The 22,745-nt window shown below is 38.9% G+C and overlaps 2 protein-coding genes across 2 annotated transcripts in view; one reads left to right on the top strand and one right to left on the bottom strand.

Moving 5' to 3' along the window:
- The window catches only part of LOC114068395 (KH domain-containing, RNA-binding, signal transduction-associated protein 2), a 183,987-nt gene that overhangs the window by 66,603 nt on the left and 94,639 nt on the right, over nt 1-22,745 (top strand). Inside the window, exon 2 of the mRNA XM_027904420.1 lies at nt 5,689-5,816. Within this exon, the coding sequence (XP_027760221.1) occupies nt 5,689-5,816 (128 nt within the window). The remainder of the gene's footprint in view (nt 1-5,688; nt 5,817-22,745) is intronic.
- LOC114068394 (vicilin-like seed storage protein At2g18540) lies at nt 202-2,075 on the bottom strand. Its single transcript, XM_027904419.1, has 2 exons — nt 1,934-2,075; nt 202-1,597 (listed from the first exon to the last, which is right to left on the bottom strand). The coding sequence occupies exon 2, from the start codon at nt 1,589-1,591 to the stop codon at nt 368-370; it is 1,224 nt and encodes a 407-aa protein (XP_027760220.1). The 5' UTR covers nt 1,592-1,597; nt 1,934-2,075; the 3' UTR covers nt 202-367.

Raw genomic sequence — 22,745 nt, 5'->3', positions numbered from 1 at the left:
GGAAATGCAATGTAGGGAGCCAAGCATAGGCATATAGAATGTTCAGTACCACACTTTATAGACAAATAGAACATAAAAGAGGATGACAAATCCAGTATTCAGGTTTTATGCTTGTTATAGTCCTCAGCTAAAAAGGCCTTGCAGGGGTCTCTTTAGATTTTTGGATGAATGTTGTGATGGAGAATAAATTCTTAGCCCCAGTTTTGAACATGAGATTTGACTTTATTTTTGCAATTTTTAGTAGAAGGTCTTTTTGTCTAAAGTGGTATTGTTCCTGACACTAATAAGAAACTATAGAGTAAAACCTTTCTTGGTAGGGTGTGCTAGCAGGCCCTGTGCCCAGCAGGGCTGTGGCACCTCCAGGGGATCAGTTCCCTGTTGCCTGTGGTTCAGTGATGGGAACCGGGTGGCCCTGCTGATGGTGCTCGCTCCCCCCCAAGGAGGTTGGGACATCCCGTTCGAGTCTTAGAGCTCGTCCCTCGTCACGTTCCATCCTTCTTAGACTCTCGCGCAGTGTTTGGCGCCGAGTGCTGCGGGGCGCCCCCCGGGTTTGTCTCCTTGCTGCCTGCGGTTCGATGAGAACAACCCGGCGCCCCCGCTGATGGCGCCGGCTCCTCCGTGAGGAGGCAGGGACAGCCCGTTCCATCCTTAGGAACTCTCTCTCATCGTGTTCCATCCTCCTTGGATTCGCCCTCAGTGTTTGATGCCGGGTGTTGCGGGTCCTCCCCCCGGGTCGGTTCCTTGTCACCTGTGGTTCTCTGTAAGAAAGCTGATGCCTGTGCTGATGGTACCTATTCCTCCTGGAAGAGGCTTGGATGAGCCTTAGAGCTCGTCCTTCATCGCGCTCCATCCTCCTTAGATTCTCCCTCAGTGTTTGGCGCACAGTGCTGCGGGACCTCTGGCGAAATCGGCTCCTTGTCGCCTGTGGTTCCATGAAAGAAACCCGTGGTCCCTGCTGACGGCGCCTGCTCCTCCTGGAGGAGGCTCGGATGTGCTGTCTAGTCCTTGGAGCTCGGCCGTTGCCACGAGCCGTGTTGTGAGCCCTGCTCTGCTGCCGTCTCCTCCTGCTCGAGTGGTTGTAGCCTTGGGCCTGGTGAACCCTGCCGTGGCCATTGTGGTGCCGCCTTTGGTACCTTCTTCGGTTCGTCTCTCGAGCCCCACCGTGCCTACCGCCCCGGGTCCCACCACGGCTTTTGCTGTAAGAGTTGCGGTGCTGGCGTGCTGAGGAACGATGCCACCTCCATTCCTCAGAGCTGGATCCAGCTCTCCCTCCTTGAGCATGGCTGTCGGAGCTGCTGTGCTGCCCAATAGAGCACATCTCGGAGTCAGTGTCTCCCACCATGCAAAAGTAGTGTGGGAAAGACCACTGGCATATTGGGCAACCTACTCTTCTGTGGAACCACTCCACTAGGCAGGAAAAACAGACAGGATGCCCGTGCAAGCTCACAGAGGCTTGGTCATTTATGGTGTCCAGGCAGATTGGGCACCTTAGGCTCTCTGAAACACCCGGAGGTGTGGCCTGGGACATGTGGTCAGTGGTGGCAGCACAAGAAGAGGTGCTGCCTTCTCTCAAGTCCTCCTCCAAGTCCATCTCGCCCTGCAAAACAAAGAGATAAGAGGCTGTTGCGTCCGCCTGTGCGAGGGACACAATCTGCAGCAAAGCTGCCAAAGTTGAGTGCTAAAGGACTGCTCTCTCTGCCTCGGCGCTGCGTTTGGGCTGCCACAAATGCCAGAGATCATCCTGGGGCAAGTGAGTGACACTGGGGTGTCTTGGTATGTTCCAGCTCTCAGGGCAGGATGGTGACTGACCTCTCTGACACGTGCAGGCAGGAGTTGGAAAGGTGTGAAAAGGATTCCTGGCCTCTCAGCAATGGCAGCCGGAGCCTGGGTACATGGCAGGTTGGGTCCAGTGTCCTGGGCCCAGTGAGTGTACCTGTCTGGCAAGTCCTCTCTGTGCCCTCAGAAGGCACCCAACGGGCTGGATGTCCTTTGTCACCCCACGTGCAGATGTCTGTTTCTGATGGAGGAGGCCAGGCACTGTGGCCCTTCAGGGCATCCCCACACCTCCAAAAGGTATGTTGTCAGGGGTGTCACAGTGACTCCCTGGTGACATCACAGGACTTCCAGGACCACACTTTGGCCTCAGAGAACAAAACCTTGCCAGATAGTTCATCTCACAGGACTGCCGATGAGGGAGCAGAATCCCTTTGCTTTTTTTTTTCATATAAATTTGGAGGCTTCGCCAATCGTACCCAGGCCTGTGTTCTCTTTTAGAAATAAACCATTTCAAGGCATTTCTCCCTCCTTGGCTGACTTTGCAGGTCAAGGAAGTTGATCCTCCCTCTCTGCTTAGTTCTGTTGAGGGTACAATTGGAGTACACTGCCCAGTGCTGGGCTCCCCAGCATAAGTCGAGATGGACATACTGGAGAGCATCCAGCAAGGGTCTACAGGGATGATGAAGGGACTAGAGCATCTCTCCTATGAGGAAGGAGCTAAGAGTGCTTCTTTCAGGCTGTTTAACCTACAGTAGATTCCAATGGGTATTTTTTTCAATATAAATCAGTACCTGAAGACAGGGTTGAAAGAAGACAGAGCCAGGCTCTTTTTAGGGTGCCCACTTTTCCCCTCTGAACATTTGAAATGTTCCCTCTGAACATTTGGAACCTTTCTTTTACTGTGACAGTGATGTAACACTGGCAGAAGATTTCCAGAGTGCTCGTGGACTCTCCCTCCCTGGAGGTGATTCTCAAGACGTGTGTGGCCCTGGTCGTGGGCTACTTGCCACTTTTCCCTGGAGGAAACCCTATTGTGTCTACTTTCCTCACTATCTTTCGGTACAATAATCCATGCTCTTCAATTCCAGGTTTACAGCCTGGCCCTCATCACAATCCTTCCTCATTTGCTTCTCTCACTTTGTTTGACCTTAAGTGCTGCTTGACCTCACCTGAAATTGTCTCTCTGTTGCCTTTCATTTCCTGGAGGAAACCCCACTGATGTTTCTCACTCCTCTGATAATAAGCTGGGACTAGCTCTTCTGGACTTAGAGGTCACCCCTTCTCATGTTCAGTATTGGAGTTAAACCAACTAAAGTGCCACAGGTTGTCTAACTCTTGATAGATCTGGAAATGCTTTATTTACGTAAATCTGATAACCCTACTGAAGTACTGTTTCATCAATTTTATCAAAGACACCTCTTTTGTTCCAAAACTTTCACGTACCCTCAGTCACAAATAAAGTGCAAGACTGGGACTGGTTGTAAGGGCTGGTGAACGTTTTGCAGGTGAGCAGTTAGTCCTAAGCTGTACTACCCCTCCCTGCTGATCATACAGCATCTTCAGCACTTTTCCAGAAGAAGAAGTTGTATTGGGTTTAAGGCCACTGACGTCCTGGCTTGTATCAGCAATAGTGTGGCCAGCATGAGCAGGGCAATGATTCTCCCTGTGTTCTTGGCACTGGTGAGGCCATACCTTGAATCCTATGTTCAGTTCTGGGCCCCTTGTTGGAGACCTGACAGGTATTAGGCCTGAGAAGCAAGGAGCAGCTGCCCAGCAAGAGGCCTAGTAAATCTAGTAAATGACTGTCTGTATTAACAACTGGTCAGATGACAAAAGTGAACTGTATTAGGGTAGGGTGGATGTCGGCAGCCCCTCATTGCAAGACAATGAGATGCTGGAGCATATTCAGAGAAGAGCAGCAAAGCTGGTGAAGGGTCTAGAGCACAAGTCTGATGAGGAGTGGCTGAAGGAGCTGGAGTTATTTAGCCTGGAGAAGAGGAAGCTCAGAGAGGGCTCAACACTCTCTGCAACTACCTGAAAGGAGGCTGTAGCCAAGTGGGGGTTGGTTTCTTCACCCAGGCACATAGTGACAGGACAAGAGGATGTAGCCTCAAGCTGTGTCAGGGGAGGTTCAGATTGGATAATCAGGAAGAATTTCTTCAAAGAAAGGTTTATTAAGTGTTGGAATGGACAATCCAGGGAGGTGGTGAATTCTGTGTCTCTGGAGGTGTTTAAAAGGCATTTAGGGGTATGGTTTAGTGGTGGACATGGCAGTGCTTAATTAGTAGCTGAACTCGATCACCTTAAAGGTATTTCTCAGCTCAGATGATTTTGTGTTGTTCTAGTGTGATATATGTGTACATGTAGATCGACTTTCCCCACCTGTCTTCTAGAATTATTTCAACAGTGTTCACAATACATATGGGAAATTCCTTCAATTCATTCCAGTACGTAACGGCACTTGCAACACTTCTCCCTCTCTGTTTGCCTTGTCTCTCCCCGCTGCGCCCCATAGCACAACTCTTTGTATAATTGCATTGGATCTGTTTTCAAAGAACTTTCTATCTATTAGACCTGCCCAAACCGAGTATTTTACGACAAAGAATCAATATTTAAGCTTGTGCTTAATTGATGGTTGCTGCTTTCCAGGTTAATCTTTCCCACTGAATGCAGTATACTGCTATTTTCCAGGTATATTGAAGTATTTTATAATAATGAAATGTCCTTCTGATGATTTTAGTGATAGTAAATAACTTTTTATTCCTGCATTAGGAAAGGTATATCCCATCTGAGTTTTTTAGGTGTGTTCTCTGAGAGGTTTTAAAAGAACTTATGACTGAAACATTAGAGAATTGTCTGCTGGTGCAGGCTTTAAATAAATAATTTGGTCTTATATAGGCAGCATAAATATTTATTAACAAATCCTGACATGGGCTGTTCTCTTCATTACATTTTTCCTTATGCTTGTTGTAAGCCAAAGAAACTTGTTTTAGTGTGGTACAGATTGCTGTTGCTGTGTTACTCTTTTTCCATTCTTGCTTTCTGGTCCTTGAAACAGCATGTTTCTGAGACCCACAGCTGTCCCTTTTTAGCTATAAATCAGTTATAATTAACTCATTATGAGCATTGCCATTTTCTCAACAATGTCATTGTTGCAAATGCAGCTTTTTCAAAAGTATCTGTGCTCTCAGGGAGCTCTCAGGCACCTATTAGATGTTCTTTGCAGGGTGATGATTTCAATTCTTTGTTGTTATCTGTTCATTATAGAGCTTTAGGGAATAAATAATTCAAAACTACTCAACCTGAATATATGTTTGAGGTTTTTTTGTAGATTCTATGGAGTGTTCTACATACTAGCAATATTATATATATATATAACACAATTTTTTACTGCATTTCTTAAATGGAGAAATTTTTTTGCAAGAGTTAACTTTATTTCTTGTTTTATACAACCTTCAATTAATTCAGAAGAATTTGAATGGAAATTCAGTAACAAAAAGAAGTTTCTTCAGTTTTCTGGTACTTGTACTGAAAGGTCGCCATTGCAGTTAGAATCCAGTTCAATTCTGGCAGGTCACATCTACAAAAAGCATCAAGCTGAGATGATGTGATCCCCTTTAAAAGACTGATAGATGGAATTGCAAGCCTCTTCTATTACTGCTCCCACTGAGATCATTTGGCTTCCCTTTCAGCTGGGGAAGAATTAGTTGAGAAGTGCAATCTGTGGACTGTGACATTTTCCTCTCAGCGCTGGTGACTGTCCAGTTTTTTCAAACATAATAGTACATACCACATGAGTGCGGACAGCACAGGTATTCAGTACACGGTCTGTATTACAATTGTGTAAGTTTAAAGTTCCTAAGGATGCTAAATATCATGTCACTGATTGCTCTGTTTTTTAATATTTTTCAGAAATGGAAAAATTTCAGGGTTCTGAAGGCAAGAAGGAAGATGAAGAAAAGAAATATCTCGATGTTATCAGCAACAAAAACATAAAGCTGTCAGAGAGAGTTCTGATCCCTGTCAAACAATATCCAAAGGTACTGTAAATATAGCCTAACACTTGTATACAGGCTTTGTGATATTAAAAAAAAAAGAAATCAAGCTCCTACTTAAATTTACCTATTATCAGCTATTACATGTTTTAACTTATGTCTCAGGGCCTTTCAGAAAAGCTGTTAAAGTGAATGAGATTTTTTTTTCATGTAGGTTTTGTAAATTATCCTTAGGCAGATCATTGATCTTTTTTCTCAGAGTTGCTTTTCCACATGTACCATTTTTTTATGAATTTAAATACCAGTTAACAAAGAAAAAATGTTACAGTAACTCTGAGAAGCTTCGTCATAGAAGAGCTGGGTGATTTTCTCTGGTGTAAGAAGTTTTAGAAGATCAAGTACCAGGATTACTGATTACTGCAGGCTGTAACTATGACAATGTTCATCTTTGTTTACAAAAATCAAATGTCTTAGCACCTTAAACTTTCTTCCCTGTTCTCACTTCTGCACAATCTTTTAAAACAAGATTTTTTTTTCTTAACAAAGAGCCCCAAATCCAGCTGCTAGTCAGAAGTTTTAGTTTTTTATTTTACGTAAGAGAATGTTGATTTTTTGGGGCTTGGGTGTTTATTTGCTTTTCTTGTACAGTGTTTTATTTTACATAAACAGTTTTAATAGTATTCATACTGAAACGGTAAACATCTCCATTTGTCTTCCTTGCTGATTTATTATCACATGGCATTTATTTCATCATTAGCCTTGATTACACTCTCAGCTTTTTACTTAATACTTTCATCAGAACAATAAATTACAATTGGTAAAAAGCCAATCAAACAAAATGAAAGGTGTAAAAAAATTCTGATTCAGTGATTCCAGCTGACATTTGCTTCCTGACTAGTGAATATAAAACTGATATAATGTCATAATCCAAATGGTAAACATCTTAGAAACACATACAGTGCTATAAGGAATTACTTTCTTGCTGCATAGCCTAAGTTACTTTGGCTAGATTTGTGGTATTTTGTGTAAATGCTGTAGGTGACCTGAAATTCTTAGTAAAAATGTAGTCATTCTGTAACTTCATAATGGCAATGTGATAATTATTCAGAGTACTGTTTGATGAAGATAGTAGAATGAAAGACAAACTATTAAAGGACAAAATGCAATAATCTATCCAGTATAGTATCCGAATATGATTTCATTAAGCTTCATTTACTTTAATGAACCTGTCATGTTAATGAATAGTAAAAAATGTAAAGCATTTTCACAGATTTAGACCAGTGAAGCAAAAAAAATCAGTTTTATGGAAATGAAATACTTATTCAAGAATGAAAATAAACTGGAAAGTTTCTGTAGTTGATTTGCTAGCAATATTCTGTGCCTGGCATGGAGTTATTCCCAGAACTGCAGGTTTGCTGCTACCATCTCTGGTAACCATCCTTCAAGGATTCCATTTGCCATTTGTATCAAACTGCTGAGTGCTGCGATCGAGTGTCTAATCTTTTCTTGAAAATTGTATGCATAAAAGTAGTTAAAACCAGTACCCAGTGGTTGCTTCAGATTCCTTTATAAATAACCAAAAAAAAGTAGGAACTCAATTAAAAGAGGATTAGTATTATTTATGGGAGCCCCTGGTGGTCTAGAGGTTAAGGACGTGGCACTGTCACCGCCAAGGCCCGGGTTCGATTCCTGGTTGGGGCCACTCCCCGAGCAGATGGAGCTCATTAGCCCTGTAAGGCAATCCATCTACGTCCTGAGGACCTCGCTGCCACCGTCCAAGCTCGCTTGACCCTGGCAGATGAACCTTAGGATTAAAGGGTGGGCTCAGTTCCGCGCACACTGTGTCTCCCCTAAAAAATCCAATGCGCAGGCTGGAAGGTGTAAAGACCTTCCCCGGTTCTTCGTTCACAAAGACTGGCCATTATATTAGTATTATTTATTGAGTAGAATATGGTTATAAGAGCAGTTGATCAGATCTACATTAATAAATAGGTAAGATTATTACCATGTGATTTCACCTGAGAGACATTTATCACAAACTCATAGAATATGCTGAGTTGGAAGGGACCCACAAAGATCATCGAGTCCAACACTTTGCTATGCACAGGACCAGCCCCAAGAGTCACATCCAGGGTTGACTCATCCTAGATGCAGAATCCAGCACTTTCTCTTGTTGAACTTCATGTGGTTGGTGATTGCCCAGTCCTCTTAATTTTTCGAGGTCTCTCTGCAGGGACTCCTTGCCTTCCAGGGAGTCAACAGCTCCTCCCAGTTTTGTGTCATCAGCAAACTTAGTATCCCCTCCAGCTTCAGAGTAATTTATGAAAATGTTGAAAACCACTGGGCCTAAGATGGAGCCCTGTGGAACCCCACTAGTGACATGTTGCCTCTCTGATATTACCCTATTCACTGTTACCCTCTGGGATCCAGCTGTGAGCTGGACAGTTTGTCCAGAAGCATCCTGTGAGAGACAATATCGAAAGCTTCGGTGAAATACAAAAAGATTATATCAGCTGGCTGGCCCTGATGAACTAAGTGGGTTACCTTGTCACAGAAGGAAATCACGTTTGATAAGCAGGACTTTCCCCTCATGAAGCTGTGCTGGCTGTGACCAGTGAGTGCATTGTCTTGCAGGTGTTTTTCAATACTTCCCAAAATAATCTTCTCCATAACTTTACCAAGCACTGAAGTGAGACTGACAGGCCTCTAGTTTCTAGGCTCCTCTTTCCTGTCCCTAAGCTGGGACAGTGTTCGCCATCTTCCAGTTAGCTGGGACTTCCTCTGGATTCCCAAGACCATTCAAAAATCATTGAGAGACCTTTTTTGGTTTATATTTGTAAGAACGTTATTTTAAATTATTTGTTCATTGTTTGCTGATAAGCTTTTTTGGGCAGTTTTGGGTTTTGCAAATCTGAAGAAAGTGTCCTAGAGTATAAAATTTTGAAAAAAAATTTTGTCCAGTTAAAACCCACTAAAAACCAATCACATAGTTTAGTGACTCTCTATTTAGGAGTGAATTCAATTCTTGAAAAACATTTGCTCTTACTTTAACTCCATGTATAAATACAAAGTTCTCAAAGGGAACCCTTGGCCTAAAAGTTTATTATGGTCTGCAGGTTGAGCTGCAGTGATGGTAGATCCCTTCAATAACAGCTGTAGAGTCAGAAGCAGCATTTTAAAGTCTGAGCAAAAGTTAACACAAAAGTCTTCTAGTGGTTAAACAACTCTTGAAGTTGCAGAATAAGTATTATAAAATTGTCTCTACTCAAGTGTCTACAGTCTGATTTTTGAAATTGCTAGTGTGTACAACAGGAAAAGAATATGAAAGACTGATTAGCACCAGCTGTCTTACATTACTAGCTCTGTTAATGACACGAGCCTTTCCCCTCTACTGTAAAACCAGGATCTAAAATAGAGACAGAGGTGTTAGTTGATACTTCAGCAGTGATTTCTATGAGATGAATTATTTTAAATACCAGCAGCCCAGGTAGGTAAAAGTAGCATCTCATTTACACACATTCCTCTATGCTGCAGATATTTTTAGTAGATTCAGATTTTCTCTTGAAACAGTGATTCCGTGTCTTCTGTTTGTTGATCCTTCTTTCTGTCCCATAACACCATTTTTTTTCTGTCATGATACGTGAATTCCAATTAAGACTTGCATGAAATCACCTCAAGGTTTGTTCAAAAAGATTTTAGCATTTATCAGTGTAATGTCGTATTACAAATACATCAAATATGGGTTATTGAAAAAAGAAACCAACAGAAATCTGAAATTACCTTGTTACTGAAAAACAAAAGACACAATTTAGAGGTTTGATGGGAAACTTTGTCATTTGCATGGCAATACAGATTTTTGCTGTTTACTAACCAATTGTTTGGCTTCCATTTTGTCGCATAATCATCATCTTTGTGATAACTTGTTCAAGAAGCATGTAAATTGGGCCTTGCAAATTTGTTCTTTTATACAGTTTAAAAACCTGGGACTTGTTTAAAGCCTTGGCTTGATGTAGCACATAATAGAGAAATTTTTTGTTTGCAAGCTTGTCCAGTGCACGCTGTTGTTGAGTTTGGTGAAATTCTGCCGCCTTTATGCTTGGCTTCAGCTTAGCTGGATTTCAACCATTAAGGAATGGCTCAGTTTGTTAATTTCTTTTGCTTTCTTTAGGTGCAAATATATGAAATATTTGACAAATGAGAAAAATAAACAATACGTGCATAAAAATCTTAAATATTGCAGTGCATCTGTTGTGGTTTGGCCTCAGCCAGCAACCAACCCCCATGCAGATGTTCACTCACTCCCACCAGTGGCATGGGAAGGAGAGACAGAATAGTAAAAGTGAGAAAACTCAGGAGTTGAGACGACAGTTTAATAGCTAAAACACAAGTTGTGTATGGAAGTGAAGCAAAACCAGGAATGAATTCACTTCTTCCCACGTGCAGGACAGCAGGGCTCCATCATGTGTAGCAGAGACTTAGGAGGAACAAACGCCATCACTCCAAACATCTTCCTCTTCCCGCATTTTCCCCCACCTTTATATGCAGAGCATGACACCATATCGTTTTTGATATCCGTTTGGTTAGTTGGGGTCAGCTGTCCCAGCTGTGCCCTCACCCAACTCCTTGTGTGTCCTCAGCCTTCTCACTGGGGGGGTGGGGTGAGGAGCAAAAAAGCCTTGAACGCTCTGCAAGCACTGCTCAGCAATAACAAAAACATCTTTGTATTATCAACATTGTTTTCAGCAGAAATCTAAACCACAGCTCCACATATTTCTCCATTAAAGAAAATTCTTACCCAGCCAAAATGAGTGCAGTATCTTTTACTATTTTAAAGATTCAGTGCTGAATATTATTTGTTTATATTGATTTATGCTTCATAAACTCATGACTTCAAGCAAATATCTTACACAAACTTAGCGTTGCTATAGATTTCATTGTGAAGGGTGAGCTTTTCCATTGATGTTCTGTCTTTACATCTGACTCAGACAATTAATATGGTGATTTTTATGGTGATTTAGCATTCTCTTTCTTTTATGTGTTGTTTCTCTCAAACCTGATGGTTGCTATTATGCTTTCAAACCAATTGTTTTAATATTAATCATATGCAAGTGATTTGTGTGTTTAGTTCACTTTTAAGTAAAATAGGAAAAATAAGATCTAGTACTATGTCCATTAGATGGAGAGGCAAGAAAATACAAGATTCCTAAGGAAAATAGGACCTGGGCTATTAGTCAGCTGAATGAGTAGCCAGGACTTCTATCTGTGATTTATATTGCTCCAATGAAATGAGAACATTGTTGTTCCATAAGGCAAAAGGAAAATTTCATCTGTTACTCCTCCTGGAGATGTTTCAGGAGATTGGAAAAAACCCCAGTATTATTAGTTAAAAGAAACAAACCTAAGTATCTAAATACAGAATGGGGATTTTTACTTGCCCTGCCAGTATTTTTTTTCTTCCATATAAGACAAGAAAAGCCTTTATACTTTGAAAGGTACTAGAATTCAGACTGACGCTAAACTAAATGTAAAGAATATACTATTTCCATATTTCAACTGAGTTCTTTAAAAGAGAAGCCTGAACAATGGAAGGCAGAAAATTATTAATTTATATGACATGTACTGCACTGAAGTTGTTGAAGAAATTGATCCAAAATAGATAAGAATATTCTCCCCTGAATGTAAAGACCACATGTATTTGGAAAATTCAAATACTTTAGGTGTACTTTCAGTAAAGCACATAAAAAACATACCACATACACATTTTTCTTTTCTGACTTACTTAGGACCTGATCTCTCTGTTTACCTTTTCCTGCAGGAGCAGGCCCCTGATTTAGTGTTTCCAGGGCCAATGCCAATCTCGCAGAGCTCTTGAGTGTTACAGAAAGTAACTTTATTATAATAGATCCCCATTTTTATTAATGATTTATTTGTTTTTATAACACTGCTGTTGAAATCAGCTCCCACAGCATTAGCTAAGCTCTTTCTCATGCTGAGAACTTCTGCTCTGTACAGAGCTCTTTAGAAATTGCCTCATAAAATTGTTCCTAACTGTAGAGAATAATGTGTATTCCAGATAGCACTTAAGGAATTGCCCTTCTGTTTCAGTTAACCATCTGTGGCTGTGTATATCTTTAGCAATATAAGTAAACCAGCATCAACATAGTTAAAAACAAGAGGTATGAAAAAATATTCACAACATTAGAACTTTTTTCCTCCTCCTTTGATAACATGATTTTTGAAAGATTTTTTACAGGGTATCTCTATTTGTACATGCAGATATATAGTTCAGCTTTCATTGTTTTCTTCCTTTAACTAATTCTTAAAATTACAAATGGGCACTAAATCACTGCTTTGTGCTTTACAAGGGCTTACTCAGTGCTATTATGCTGGAATGCAGCCTTGCTTTCCATATTTCAAGGCAGACTTTTAGAGTAGTTATAGTGTAACATTTCGTATTGTAGAGCACTCAAAGGCCGAAACTAAGCTGGAAAGACACCTCTTGTACTCAATACACTCAATAAGTTAACTGGTCTTTCTCCAGTCTCAAACACAACATAACTAGAAAATGAGACAAATACAAATATCAGCAAGAGAGAGCTGGTAGCCGTAGTAGCTGTATAGAATACAGAGAAGTCCTAGCCACTCATCAGTGGGAACATTGGTTGTATTTCTTCTAAGCCAACTAGACTCCTACATTCCTCTCTATTCTTCTTTTATTATTCCTATTTGAGGGGGAAAAAAATGGAAGAAAAATATAATTTATAGCATTGCTTTAATAAAATAAGTTTGAGAGTGGACAGTAGACTTCATGTTAATGGTGCTCTGGTTGTGTAGGATTGATTGTGGATAAGTGCTCCACCTACCCCCAAAGTTTTCTGGGGTTTTCTTTGCATTGTTTCTTTCTCTGTTTTTTGTATTAATTGAGGATTTGGAGATTTTGTCTTCAGTATCATTAGCGCAAGTTCAATTTCAGAGGAACCAGTTTTTGGAAACTGAGGAGAGTTCAGCAAGCAAGTCTGTTGGTGGCTTATGATAAGAAATAAAATCTAGCTCACTTCCACCTCTCTGTGTTGCTTCTTCAGGACTAAAAATAGTAGTGAACAGTAAAATTAAGGTTTTTCTCTATAAATACAGATCTAGTAACACTTTCAAATTGGACCTATGGTCCATGAGAAATATAGGGCTGTTTGTTAGAGTGAGGTTAACACAGTACTCTTGACTTCAGTAGGAGCAGAACTGTGATGTGTACTGATCAAAGAGATCACCTATTTGTGATCACTATTGGATGCTTTTTATTTTTTTGTTCTAGCTTTTAAGAGGATGAGTTGCCAGTTATGTTAGCATTTATAACATAAACATCCTAAAGTTGCAGGGCAGTAGAATAAAATACTTTCTGGTAAATTGGTTCTTTTACATGTTTGAGTTGTTTTAATAATCTTAGAAGTAGCAAGTTTAAGAAACACACAAGTCTATTGTCATTTTGTAGGGGGCGAGAAAGAAATGTTTCTTGTGGAAGAGATTTTGTATAATATGGTAACTTAGCTAAAAACAGAATACATAAGATAAGATATATGTTGTGGTACATCTTTCAAGAAGTTTAAAAGAGCTGGAAAGGCTTTTGTTGTGGGTAGGCAGCTAAGCCACTTGCTCACTCCCACACAGCAGGATGAGGGAGAGAATCAGAAGGGATAAGGAGTGAAAAGTCATGGGTTGAAATAAAGACAGTTTAATAGATAAAGCAAAAGCTGCACACACAAACAAAGCAAAGCAAACCAAGGAATTTACTCATCACTCCTGTGGGCAGGCAGATGTTCAGCTGTCTCCAGGAGAGCAGGACTTGAGCACTCATGATGGTGACTTGGGGAGACAAATACTCTAATTCTGAATATCCTCCCATTTTTTCTTTCTTCCTCCAAGCTTATATGCTGAGTATGACAACATATGATATGGAATATCCTCTTGGTCAGTTGGGGTCCACCTGTCTCAGCTGTCCAAGTGTCCCCTCCCAACTTCATGTCCGTTCCCCACCTCCTCACTGGTGGGGTAGGGTGAGAAATGGAGATGGCCTCTAAAGTGTGCAAGCAAAAGGTATAACTTTAGTGTGCTGTCAACACTATTTCCAGCACAAATCCCGAACACAGCACCATACCCTCTGCTATGAAGAAAATGAACTCCAGCCAGCCATATCCAATACAGCTTTTCAATTTAAAATGCTGATATCACATAGGATGGGAGAATTCCCTTATTTTAGTTGTGATACTACTCAGTATAAATATTTTTAATAATAATAGTAATGTTTTTAATAAGGAAATATAACACAGTATAAATGTCACACTTTTTTTTTTGTCTTATAAGATAATCAGTCTTCTTGCATGTTAGCAGAGAATGAAAAAACAAGGGTTTAAGGAATGTTTTAGAAGTTTGATAAAGTTGCTATTAAAATAAATATTTACTTCCTTTCAGACATTAAAAAAAAAAAAAAAGGAAAAACCCACAGCAAACACTTTAGAATTACTGCAACAGGTAGTTGCTGGTCATTTTTTCATATGTCTCTATTGTTATAATCTAAACTGAGCAAATGTGTAATAACTGCAGAATCTACATGAGCTAATCAGTTCCTAAAAGCAAATATAATGTTTTGTCTTACACAAACACCCCTGAAGAATGTTTTTGCCTCTTGAAGCTGAAGATGAAATCTGTTTTGTGGCTCTTCAGGCTTTTTTTCTCTGTTCAAGTGTGCTACAAGGTCACTTCAAAGTAGTCATTAATGTAATTTATAATAACTCCCAGCTAAAGTTAGCTAAGATTTTTGAAAATTGCTTATATAATAAAATATTAACACAAAAGCTAATGTTCTGCCTTGATCCTTTTGCAATAGACCTATGATTAGAGAGAAGGTAATGCAGCCCATCATAGAACAGTTCAGGTTTAAATGGCGCCTAAGCACTCAAGCAGTTCCTTGAACATCAGAGCTAAGGAAACTTTTTGTGCATGTTTGTGTCTTTTGCTTTGCTGTGAGCTCTGATTTAACATTTTGCTGGCAGGTATAGTGACAAAAGTTTTGTCTTCTGTGGATTTTCAGATCTCTTACAACATGAGCTTATGGCACAGCTGTTACCTTAGTTTGAACGTGTCCTACCCATCTCTGTGTTTTCTCCAAACTTCAGAGGTCTTACTTGTCTTTGAAGTAGCCTCCTCTTTCATACTGAGTTGAAGTCAACCTTTGAGGTCAATAGGTGCTGGAGAACAAGACTCAGATACAAAAGATACATGACCACTTTGCTTTGATTCCCTATGGAAGACTTGGATGTCACATAGCCCCATGGCCATTTGTCTCCTCACACAGGTCACAGAGAAGGCCAATTACAGCAACAGGGACATAAAGCAGCCTTCTCCAGAGCGACCCTGTGTCCCCCAAGCAGAGTGAATGAGAGTTTTCTGAATCAGTTAGTTTAGTGACAAGGGTTTCCTCTCTCTTCAGTATTGTCATTTGAATGGTTTTGTAGCTCCGTTGCAACGTGTCATGGATTTTGGTGACTTGTCCCTGTTTCTCAAGCTTCTCACATATCAGCAGAGAACTTGAAAACGTAGTTATGTGTTGGTATATAGAAGAGTATGGTAATAAAAGGAATTTAGACTTAAAATGCTCTTACTTGTTGAGTTGCAGCTATTTAGTCTGGAACGTGTTTGACCTCAGCCACCTTCTTTCCTCTTTTAGTTTTTTTACTTATATTGAGCTAATAAAATAAACAAATGATGCTTTCACATGATGCAAATGCAAGGAATGTGTTCTAATATTGAAGAAATCTGTTTAATAAATATAATTTTTTAGGTTTTTATTGGAATATATATATTATTGTGTTTTATTAAAACATTAAAAATATTCTTCTATTTTCGTCTTAAGTAGCCCAGTAATAGCATCAGTATATAAATATTTTCAGAAACTTAAAGAATCAATTGAAGGCATTTTCACTTGGTAGATTTAGATTTTTAATTAATAGTAGAACCACAGGTTTATTCAGAAACTGTTGTATTTCTGTGGTTTAGGATTGTGAATCAGAAGGAAAATACTACAAACTTGTGGGGAAACCATGCCTTCCCTCTCTTATTTCAAGAAATGTAGCAATACACAGTGCTGTCACTTGCACATTCTTACAAGAAGACAAGGGGGAGACACGTTTCCTAGATATGTTATAGTTTTGTTACAACTGAATGAATTTAGAATAGGTGACAAATATAGCAAAGATATGCTTCCATCTACCTTCTTATATCATAATCCTGTTACCTAGCTAAGGAGTAGGTAGCACTGCAGTAAATACTGTCACATATGACTTCTTCTACAAGAAATGTACACCATGGCATAGATAGCATAATTGCAAACCATTTGCTCACTAATCACTGGTTTCGAAGCTGATAGACCATCTACTGGCTGATGAGAGAAACTGTTAATTGTCTGTGTCAGCTCAGCAGGAGACAATTAGATCCTGTTCAGCTGGTTATTTTTACCCAAGAAAATTCACTGAAGCAATGCATAATGAAATATTAAAAGTAAAAGTATACAGGCTATAGAGGCTATAGACAATTATTCAGTAATAATAATGAACATATTTCTTAGAAGTTCAAGAAATTTAGTTTTAGTTTTGAATGAGTTATTTCTTTGTCATTGATTGAGAAACAAACTTGTGGGAACCTTTCTTCTGAAAGAGAACAATTTATTACTGCTTTTACCAGCAAGGAATTCTTGCCTTTTTTTTTTTTTTTTCCCTGTCTTCCCTGGTATACTGGCAGTATTGTTTCAGACTAGGTAAAAGAGAACTGCCTTAGGCTACTCTTTATCACCTTGTTTTAAATACTTATTTTTCTGATTAAGTGAAAGTGACCTTTAGAAGAAATAGAATTTTTTTGGTGCAAACTGTAAAACTTCAGCTCAGTTACGCACATAGGTACTAGATACTATAAATGAGTAATTTTATATATAAATAAGAAAGTGGATATAGTTAAGACCACATTTTATGTCACGTGCAAACATAATGCGTTTTTTGTTTTGCTAGTTTTCAGACCTAAGAGTCTGCATTCTCAGGCATTTCCAGTGAATTAGTCGTGTCGCCTAAAACAATCAACATACTTAAGTAGATAGATTATCTGCAGATTTCCAAGGTATCCAAGTACTTTAAGAGATACCAGAAATCAAAACAGACTTTTTCTTGATAAATGTGTTCACGTGTGAAACCTAAAACACTGATGATCATCTTTATTACCAAAATGTTACTTGACATCTAGTGTTTATGAAACTTTCTTCTTACTCAGTATTTGTAGTATTTAGATTTCCTGAAAACCCTAATATCTGGGTGGTAAGATGCTGAAGGTGATTATTATATACAGCAAATCATCTCCAGACTTAGCAAAATACACATTTTGAAGTCCAAGCATATAAATCTCATTTTGGTTGGGTTTTGTCTTCGTTGTCTTACTTTAGCCACAGTTTGCCTGTGATTTAAACCATGTAACAGACAAGGGAGATACAAAATTTCAAAGTGAAATTTAAGCCATTTTTAGGAAAGCATCACTAATGAAGCCATTAACAACTCTGTTGTGTGCTCCTGTAGGAGTAGCCAACTCACACAGACAGTTATAACCCCCTGGAATCAGTGGTTTGTAATGTAGAGGTATGAGTGGTGTCACTGTAATTAGCTTGGTGCTAGTACAAATCACGTTTTAGTATTATTTCAGCCTGTGCAGGAAGATATGGTTTATTTCTTTCAGGCATTATTGCATTTGTCACATTTTTTGAGATTGCCAAAATCATACGAGCATAAAAAGGCAAGATGACTTTCAGAGCACTTAACATCATGTTGTTCAGAGTATCATTAGAGGGAAGAGATGATGGTGAGAAAAAGTGGAAAATACAGCTTTCAAGTTTTCAGATATTTTCTCTGCCTTTTTTTTTTTTTTTTTTTTTAAGGATTGCTTTACAGAGAAAAGAACAGGATAATGGGAACAGAAAATATGTTCTATCATGGATATACCTGAAGGATGCGATATAGAGAAGAGGGAATCTCAGCAAATTCTCTCATGATTTTGTTCCCTCAGTGAAAAGAGAAAATTCTGTTGGTTTTATTTTTTCCCCCAGAAGCAGATTACCAGAATATGCCACATCTCTGCGAGGATGTGCTTTGGTAGGCTCAGGCTCACAGACCAAGTACATGGAGTCAGTTGAGTCAGTTTTACCTGCAGGGGCAGAGCTAGGTGCACATAGCTGAAGTTGTCTGCTTAGTTAGCAAGTTGACTCAGTGTGCTCTAGAGTGAAAATGCCAAGAATTCTTCACATTCAAGGTAAGGGGTCTGTAAGGTGGGAAAGGAATGCTGATAGAGCAACCAGTGTGTTCATCTGCTGCCAACAGAAAATTATTTCCTAGATGCCTGTCTCCAGTTTTAATTCTCCAAATACAAGGAAGACACAGACAAACAATTTCAGAGTAGGACCACAAGGATCACCGGGGGCTGGAGTACTTGCTCTGTGTGGAGAGGCTGAGGGAGCTGGACTGAATAAGTCAGGAGAGTTGTCTTCAGGGGACTGAAGAGCAGCCTCCCTAATGTCTGCAGGGAAGGTGCTGAGGAGACACTTCATGATTGGTGCATGCTGGGGGAATAAGACAGCGGGTGTAACTTGAAATAGGAAATATTCAAACTGGGTAAAAGGAGAAACTTCATCAGCATAAAGGCAGTGAAGCCTCGGATCAGCTTACCTGGAGAGGTTGTACAGATAGAAGACATTCCAGTGGTACTTGGCTGCAGCCCATTAAAACATACTAACTATCTTTAAATTGGCTTGGTAAAGTTTTTAGCAAGTTTTCCTTTTTTTTTTTTTTTTTTTTACTACCTTGTAATCTAGTTGCAGTAGCTCTGAGTTCACTAAGAAGAAGGAAGGCTTAGATTTCTGAGTGGGTTGAGTAGCTTCAGCAGTTTTATATCTTCATTGTTAGCAGTATGCAAGTATTGAATTTAGAGGTGGTTTAGGTGGGATGTGCTCATGGGTGTAGAGATACTCTCAGTTACAGAGTAATGTTACTAGGGTTTTAGACTACACAAAGGCCCAGCATATAAGCCAAAGAAATCAAGAAAAGTGAAAAAAAAATTGTTTTCCGCCACTATCAAAAAGTAGCATTCAGAACAGAGAGAGGAATTAGTAAAAGTGATACCAGTATAAGAAGAGCTATTTGCAGAGACTTAGTTCCTTTCATATAACAGCTGGCAAGAGAAAACTGCCAAACAAATGACTTTTAATAGCAAATATTCAGTGCAATAAAGAAACAATAATATTTTTAAATAATACATTTTTTTTTATTTGCATTTGTGATGTATTAGGGGTTCTGTACTCTCAAAACACAAAAAAATGACAAGAAAACGAATGCTAGTAACAGGAGGCGTCTATGCATGTGAGCTTTCTACTGCAGATGGGATATTAAGGGATGGCTTAACTGGTACCACAAAGCTGTGTTCTGGGGAAGGAGATTCAGAAGTCAGTTTTGAGATAACAGTTTGACTTTGAATTTATCACTGAACAAAGTGATCAATCATTGAAGTACTTTGGAAACTGTAAAATATTCTGCAAATGCACTACCCTTTCATGCTTTTCAAGTTTGGCTAAAGGTAATGCTGAAACAACAGTGGGACAAGTCCTTCAGTTTGAGAGGGAAGGAAGAGGAGAGAAGGGATCCTCCTAGAAATGATTTCAACTCAACTGTATCCCTTACACTCCTCCAAAACCCACATATGTGGTGAGGTACAAGTGCTATGCACACAAAACTGTATGGTGTACAATTTCAGAGGGAGGCACTCCTTTTACTGAGAGCACTTGTGTTGGTTGTAGGTAATTGGGGTTAAAATGCTCCCTCATTCTTGGAAGACTTGAAGATTACTTAAAGAATGAGAAAAACAGGCTCTTCCAGGGCAATTAATTTAATCCTAAATGCTCGTGTGTAAATAGGTTTCCTAAAAGCATCATTTTGTCTTTTTCACTAGGAAAGAAACATTAAAGAAAGTTACTATGGGATAAGTGATACTGAAAACCAAGTGTTTCTTGCGTAAAGAATGCACACTTGTGCACACACACACAGAACAACCCTGGGAGATGAGCAATTCACATGACATACCAACTGACAAAATACAGCTAAACATGGAAAAGATTTTCGTTGCATAGAGGCAGCATGCAAAGATTCCAAATGCCAAACATATAATCAGAAGAAAACTAGTACTGTCCTGTTCAAAAAAAAATCAATGTAACATCAGGGTTTTATGACAAGATAGATTTTTTTTCTAAAGGAAATATCCTCCTAAGTTTTTATTATAGACTTAATATCACTATGTCTAAAAAGCTGGATCACTATCAGCTCCCTGTCTTATCCCCAAAAAAAGGCATATGTATTTTTTCTTCTTGTGACAGTGAGAAAATAAAAGTCAGTTCTGCTTACAGGCTAATTTCCTGATCTAGGATGATGGGGATGTACTGCTGGGGTACAGAACAAACTGAATAGTTCATGCATTTAAGAAAGACATCTGAGCCGTATCACGACTACTACAACCAAGGCTTGGAACAGACTCAAGAGAGTTGTAGAGGTCATCTTTAATTCAAGTTGCTGTGTCATTGCACCAGCAGCCCTCATACTTGGTCTTCTCTGGCAGTCACTGGTAACTTCTGTTACGCTGTTCCGTGAAAAATTCTTTAGTGCTCTGGCAGTAGTGTCTTCAGTGTTGCTTAGGGTCAAGCTCAGTTTCAAACAGTTTGGTTTTTTGTTTCCCCCAGTGTGCTAGTTTAACTGCTCTCAGTGTATGCTGTTGTAAAGGTGGCATTTAGACATAGATGTATAAACTGAAAAAAATATACAATAAAGTTCTGGAAATTACTTTGAGACCTAATTGCTACTTCTTCACTTACTGTGTAGTATTATCAATATTCCATTCAGGGCTTGAATGGTGCAAATATATAGAATTTGATTCACTAATGTACAACTTTTCTTTATTTTTGCATTTCATAGCCACTGTATTCTGTTAATTATTCAAGAAATGAGCTAAGTTAAAGTTGGTTTATCGCTCAGCATAATGGCTTACAATGAAAATCAGCAAGTACAGAACTCAGGAGATATTGTGATATACCTATTAACTGTCCCCTTTTATTTTTAGGCAATTTTCAATTATAATGTGTCTGTAACACTCATTATTCTGTTGTATGACTGATAGGGAGAATGAGGTACTCTGTTTTGGTGGGGAGCTGCTCATGGACACATCCTGAATCTTTTTCCTGGATGACAAGGGGAATATTCTCTGAAACTTACAGAATAATAGCAGTAACAGTACTTCCAATAATTATTATCAACTAACTTGGTCTTAAATTAAAAGGAAATTAAAAAATTAAAAGATGATGAGAAAACAAAAAAGAATTTTGCAGTTTTTCTTTCAAGGCAACAGAAGGCCAATGGTTATTTTGGAGCTTTAAGGGTTTTTTTGGGGAGTGTGGTTATAAGGTGCAGTAGGTTTCATGTGAATTGTTATTACTGTGTTATTCTGGCATCCAGTGTATTTGTCAAGTTTTAAATGAAATTTCCAACACAGAAAGTTTAAGGTCATCATTTGACATACATCTTGTGTTAATTTGAAAAACAGTGAAAAGTGGTTGTTATTGTATCCATCTGTAGCAGTGTAAAGCAATTTTACTAGGCTTTGGAATAAATACATATAAGATGATACACATTTTTCAGCTGAGTCTGACATCTGACTTCATGAATAAAAAAGACCCTATTAATCATGAGGTGATAGAGTCACATACATTGTATTTATCATTCTTGTAAGAGTGAGTCGTCTCTTGTTAATGTTTTGAGGAAATGCATAGTAATTATACACAATAAGCAAGTCAAGAAAGTAAAAAATAAAGTTAACTTGTGAGTAAGCTTAAATGTTGGTCTCTAACTTTTATGTTTGATACTTTACAAATGATAGTGTGTGCACATGTGGAATGTAATTTCTTAATCTATAGTTGAAGGGTATGCATATGGTAGTGCTTATGTGAGTAATAGTTAATCCCATGGCCTGAAACCAATTTAAGCTAACTACATATACTTGTTATGCAACATCAGATGCGCTCATGCAATTTACAGAAAGTATACAAGGACTCTGCATCAAGGATGTAGAAAGAGTATTTTCAAATAAACTATAATAATATAAATTATCAAGATTTCATTATCACGTATTTATTCTCTAGAGTCAATACAACATGTTGGCGTGTATAACCAGAGTACGTGGGGAGGTGTTTATTATCACTTAGATGAGAGCACAAAACTATGGATTTTTATTCAAAATACTAATTTTTGATCCCCATCCCATTTGATTTTGTGGGATATACAGACTCTTTACTTCTGGGTCAGACTTTTATATACGACCTTACTCATATGTCCCTTGAAGCAAGTCATGGAAGCAAATCTGGAAGTCATGACTACCAGATAACTATTCTGATATTCAAGTGAAATTATTTTATTATTTCAGTTGATTTGTAATAATGGATTAGAACCTCCAGTTTGTGCACTCTGTCCAGTCTTAGTTTGCAGATATTATGCATTGCTCTTTGAGATTCCTAAATGTTTTACCTCTGCCTTTAGATCTTGTGTTTCTTCAAGGAAGGGAAGAATTCAAATCTTTACTCTTAACGATTGATTGCATAAATTACTCTCTAGTCTTTCTAGTGTAAGACAATTTTCTTTTATCCTCCCCTTTTTGCACCTCTTCTTCTATGATTTTCCTTTGACATTTTATTCAGTGCATTGTATTGGAGGATGAAGTTTTTCTGTAAGTTTTGAAAACAGTGCTTAAAAAAGTGTTAAACAAATATTAAAACAAATATTAAACAAATATTGAAATTTACAGATCTTGGTCTGAGGGTTTTTTTTAGAGCTTTGCAGGCCTTTAAAGGTCTCTACTAATGCT

This window comes from Empidonax traillii, unplaced genomic scaffold (assembly GCF_003031625.1).
Source record: "Empidonax traillii isolate 1590-97213 ecotype Southwest subspecies unplaced genomic scaffold, ASM303162v1 scaffold1058:size294411, whole genome shotgun sequence".
Taxonomy (NCBI): Eukaryota; Metazoa; Chordata; class Aves; order Passeriformes; family Tyrannidae; genus Empidonax; species Empidonax traillii.
The sequence above is the reverse complement of the archived record's forward strand: the minus strand, read 5'-3'. Positions and strand labels throughout refer to the sequence as shown.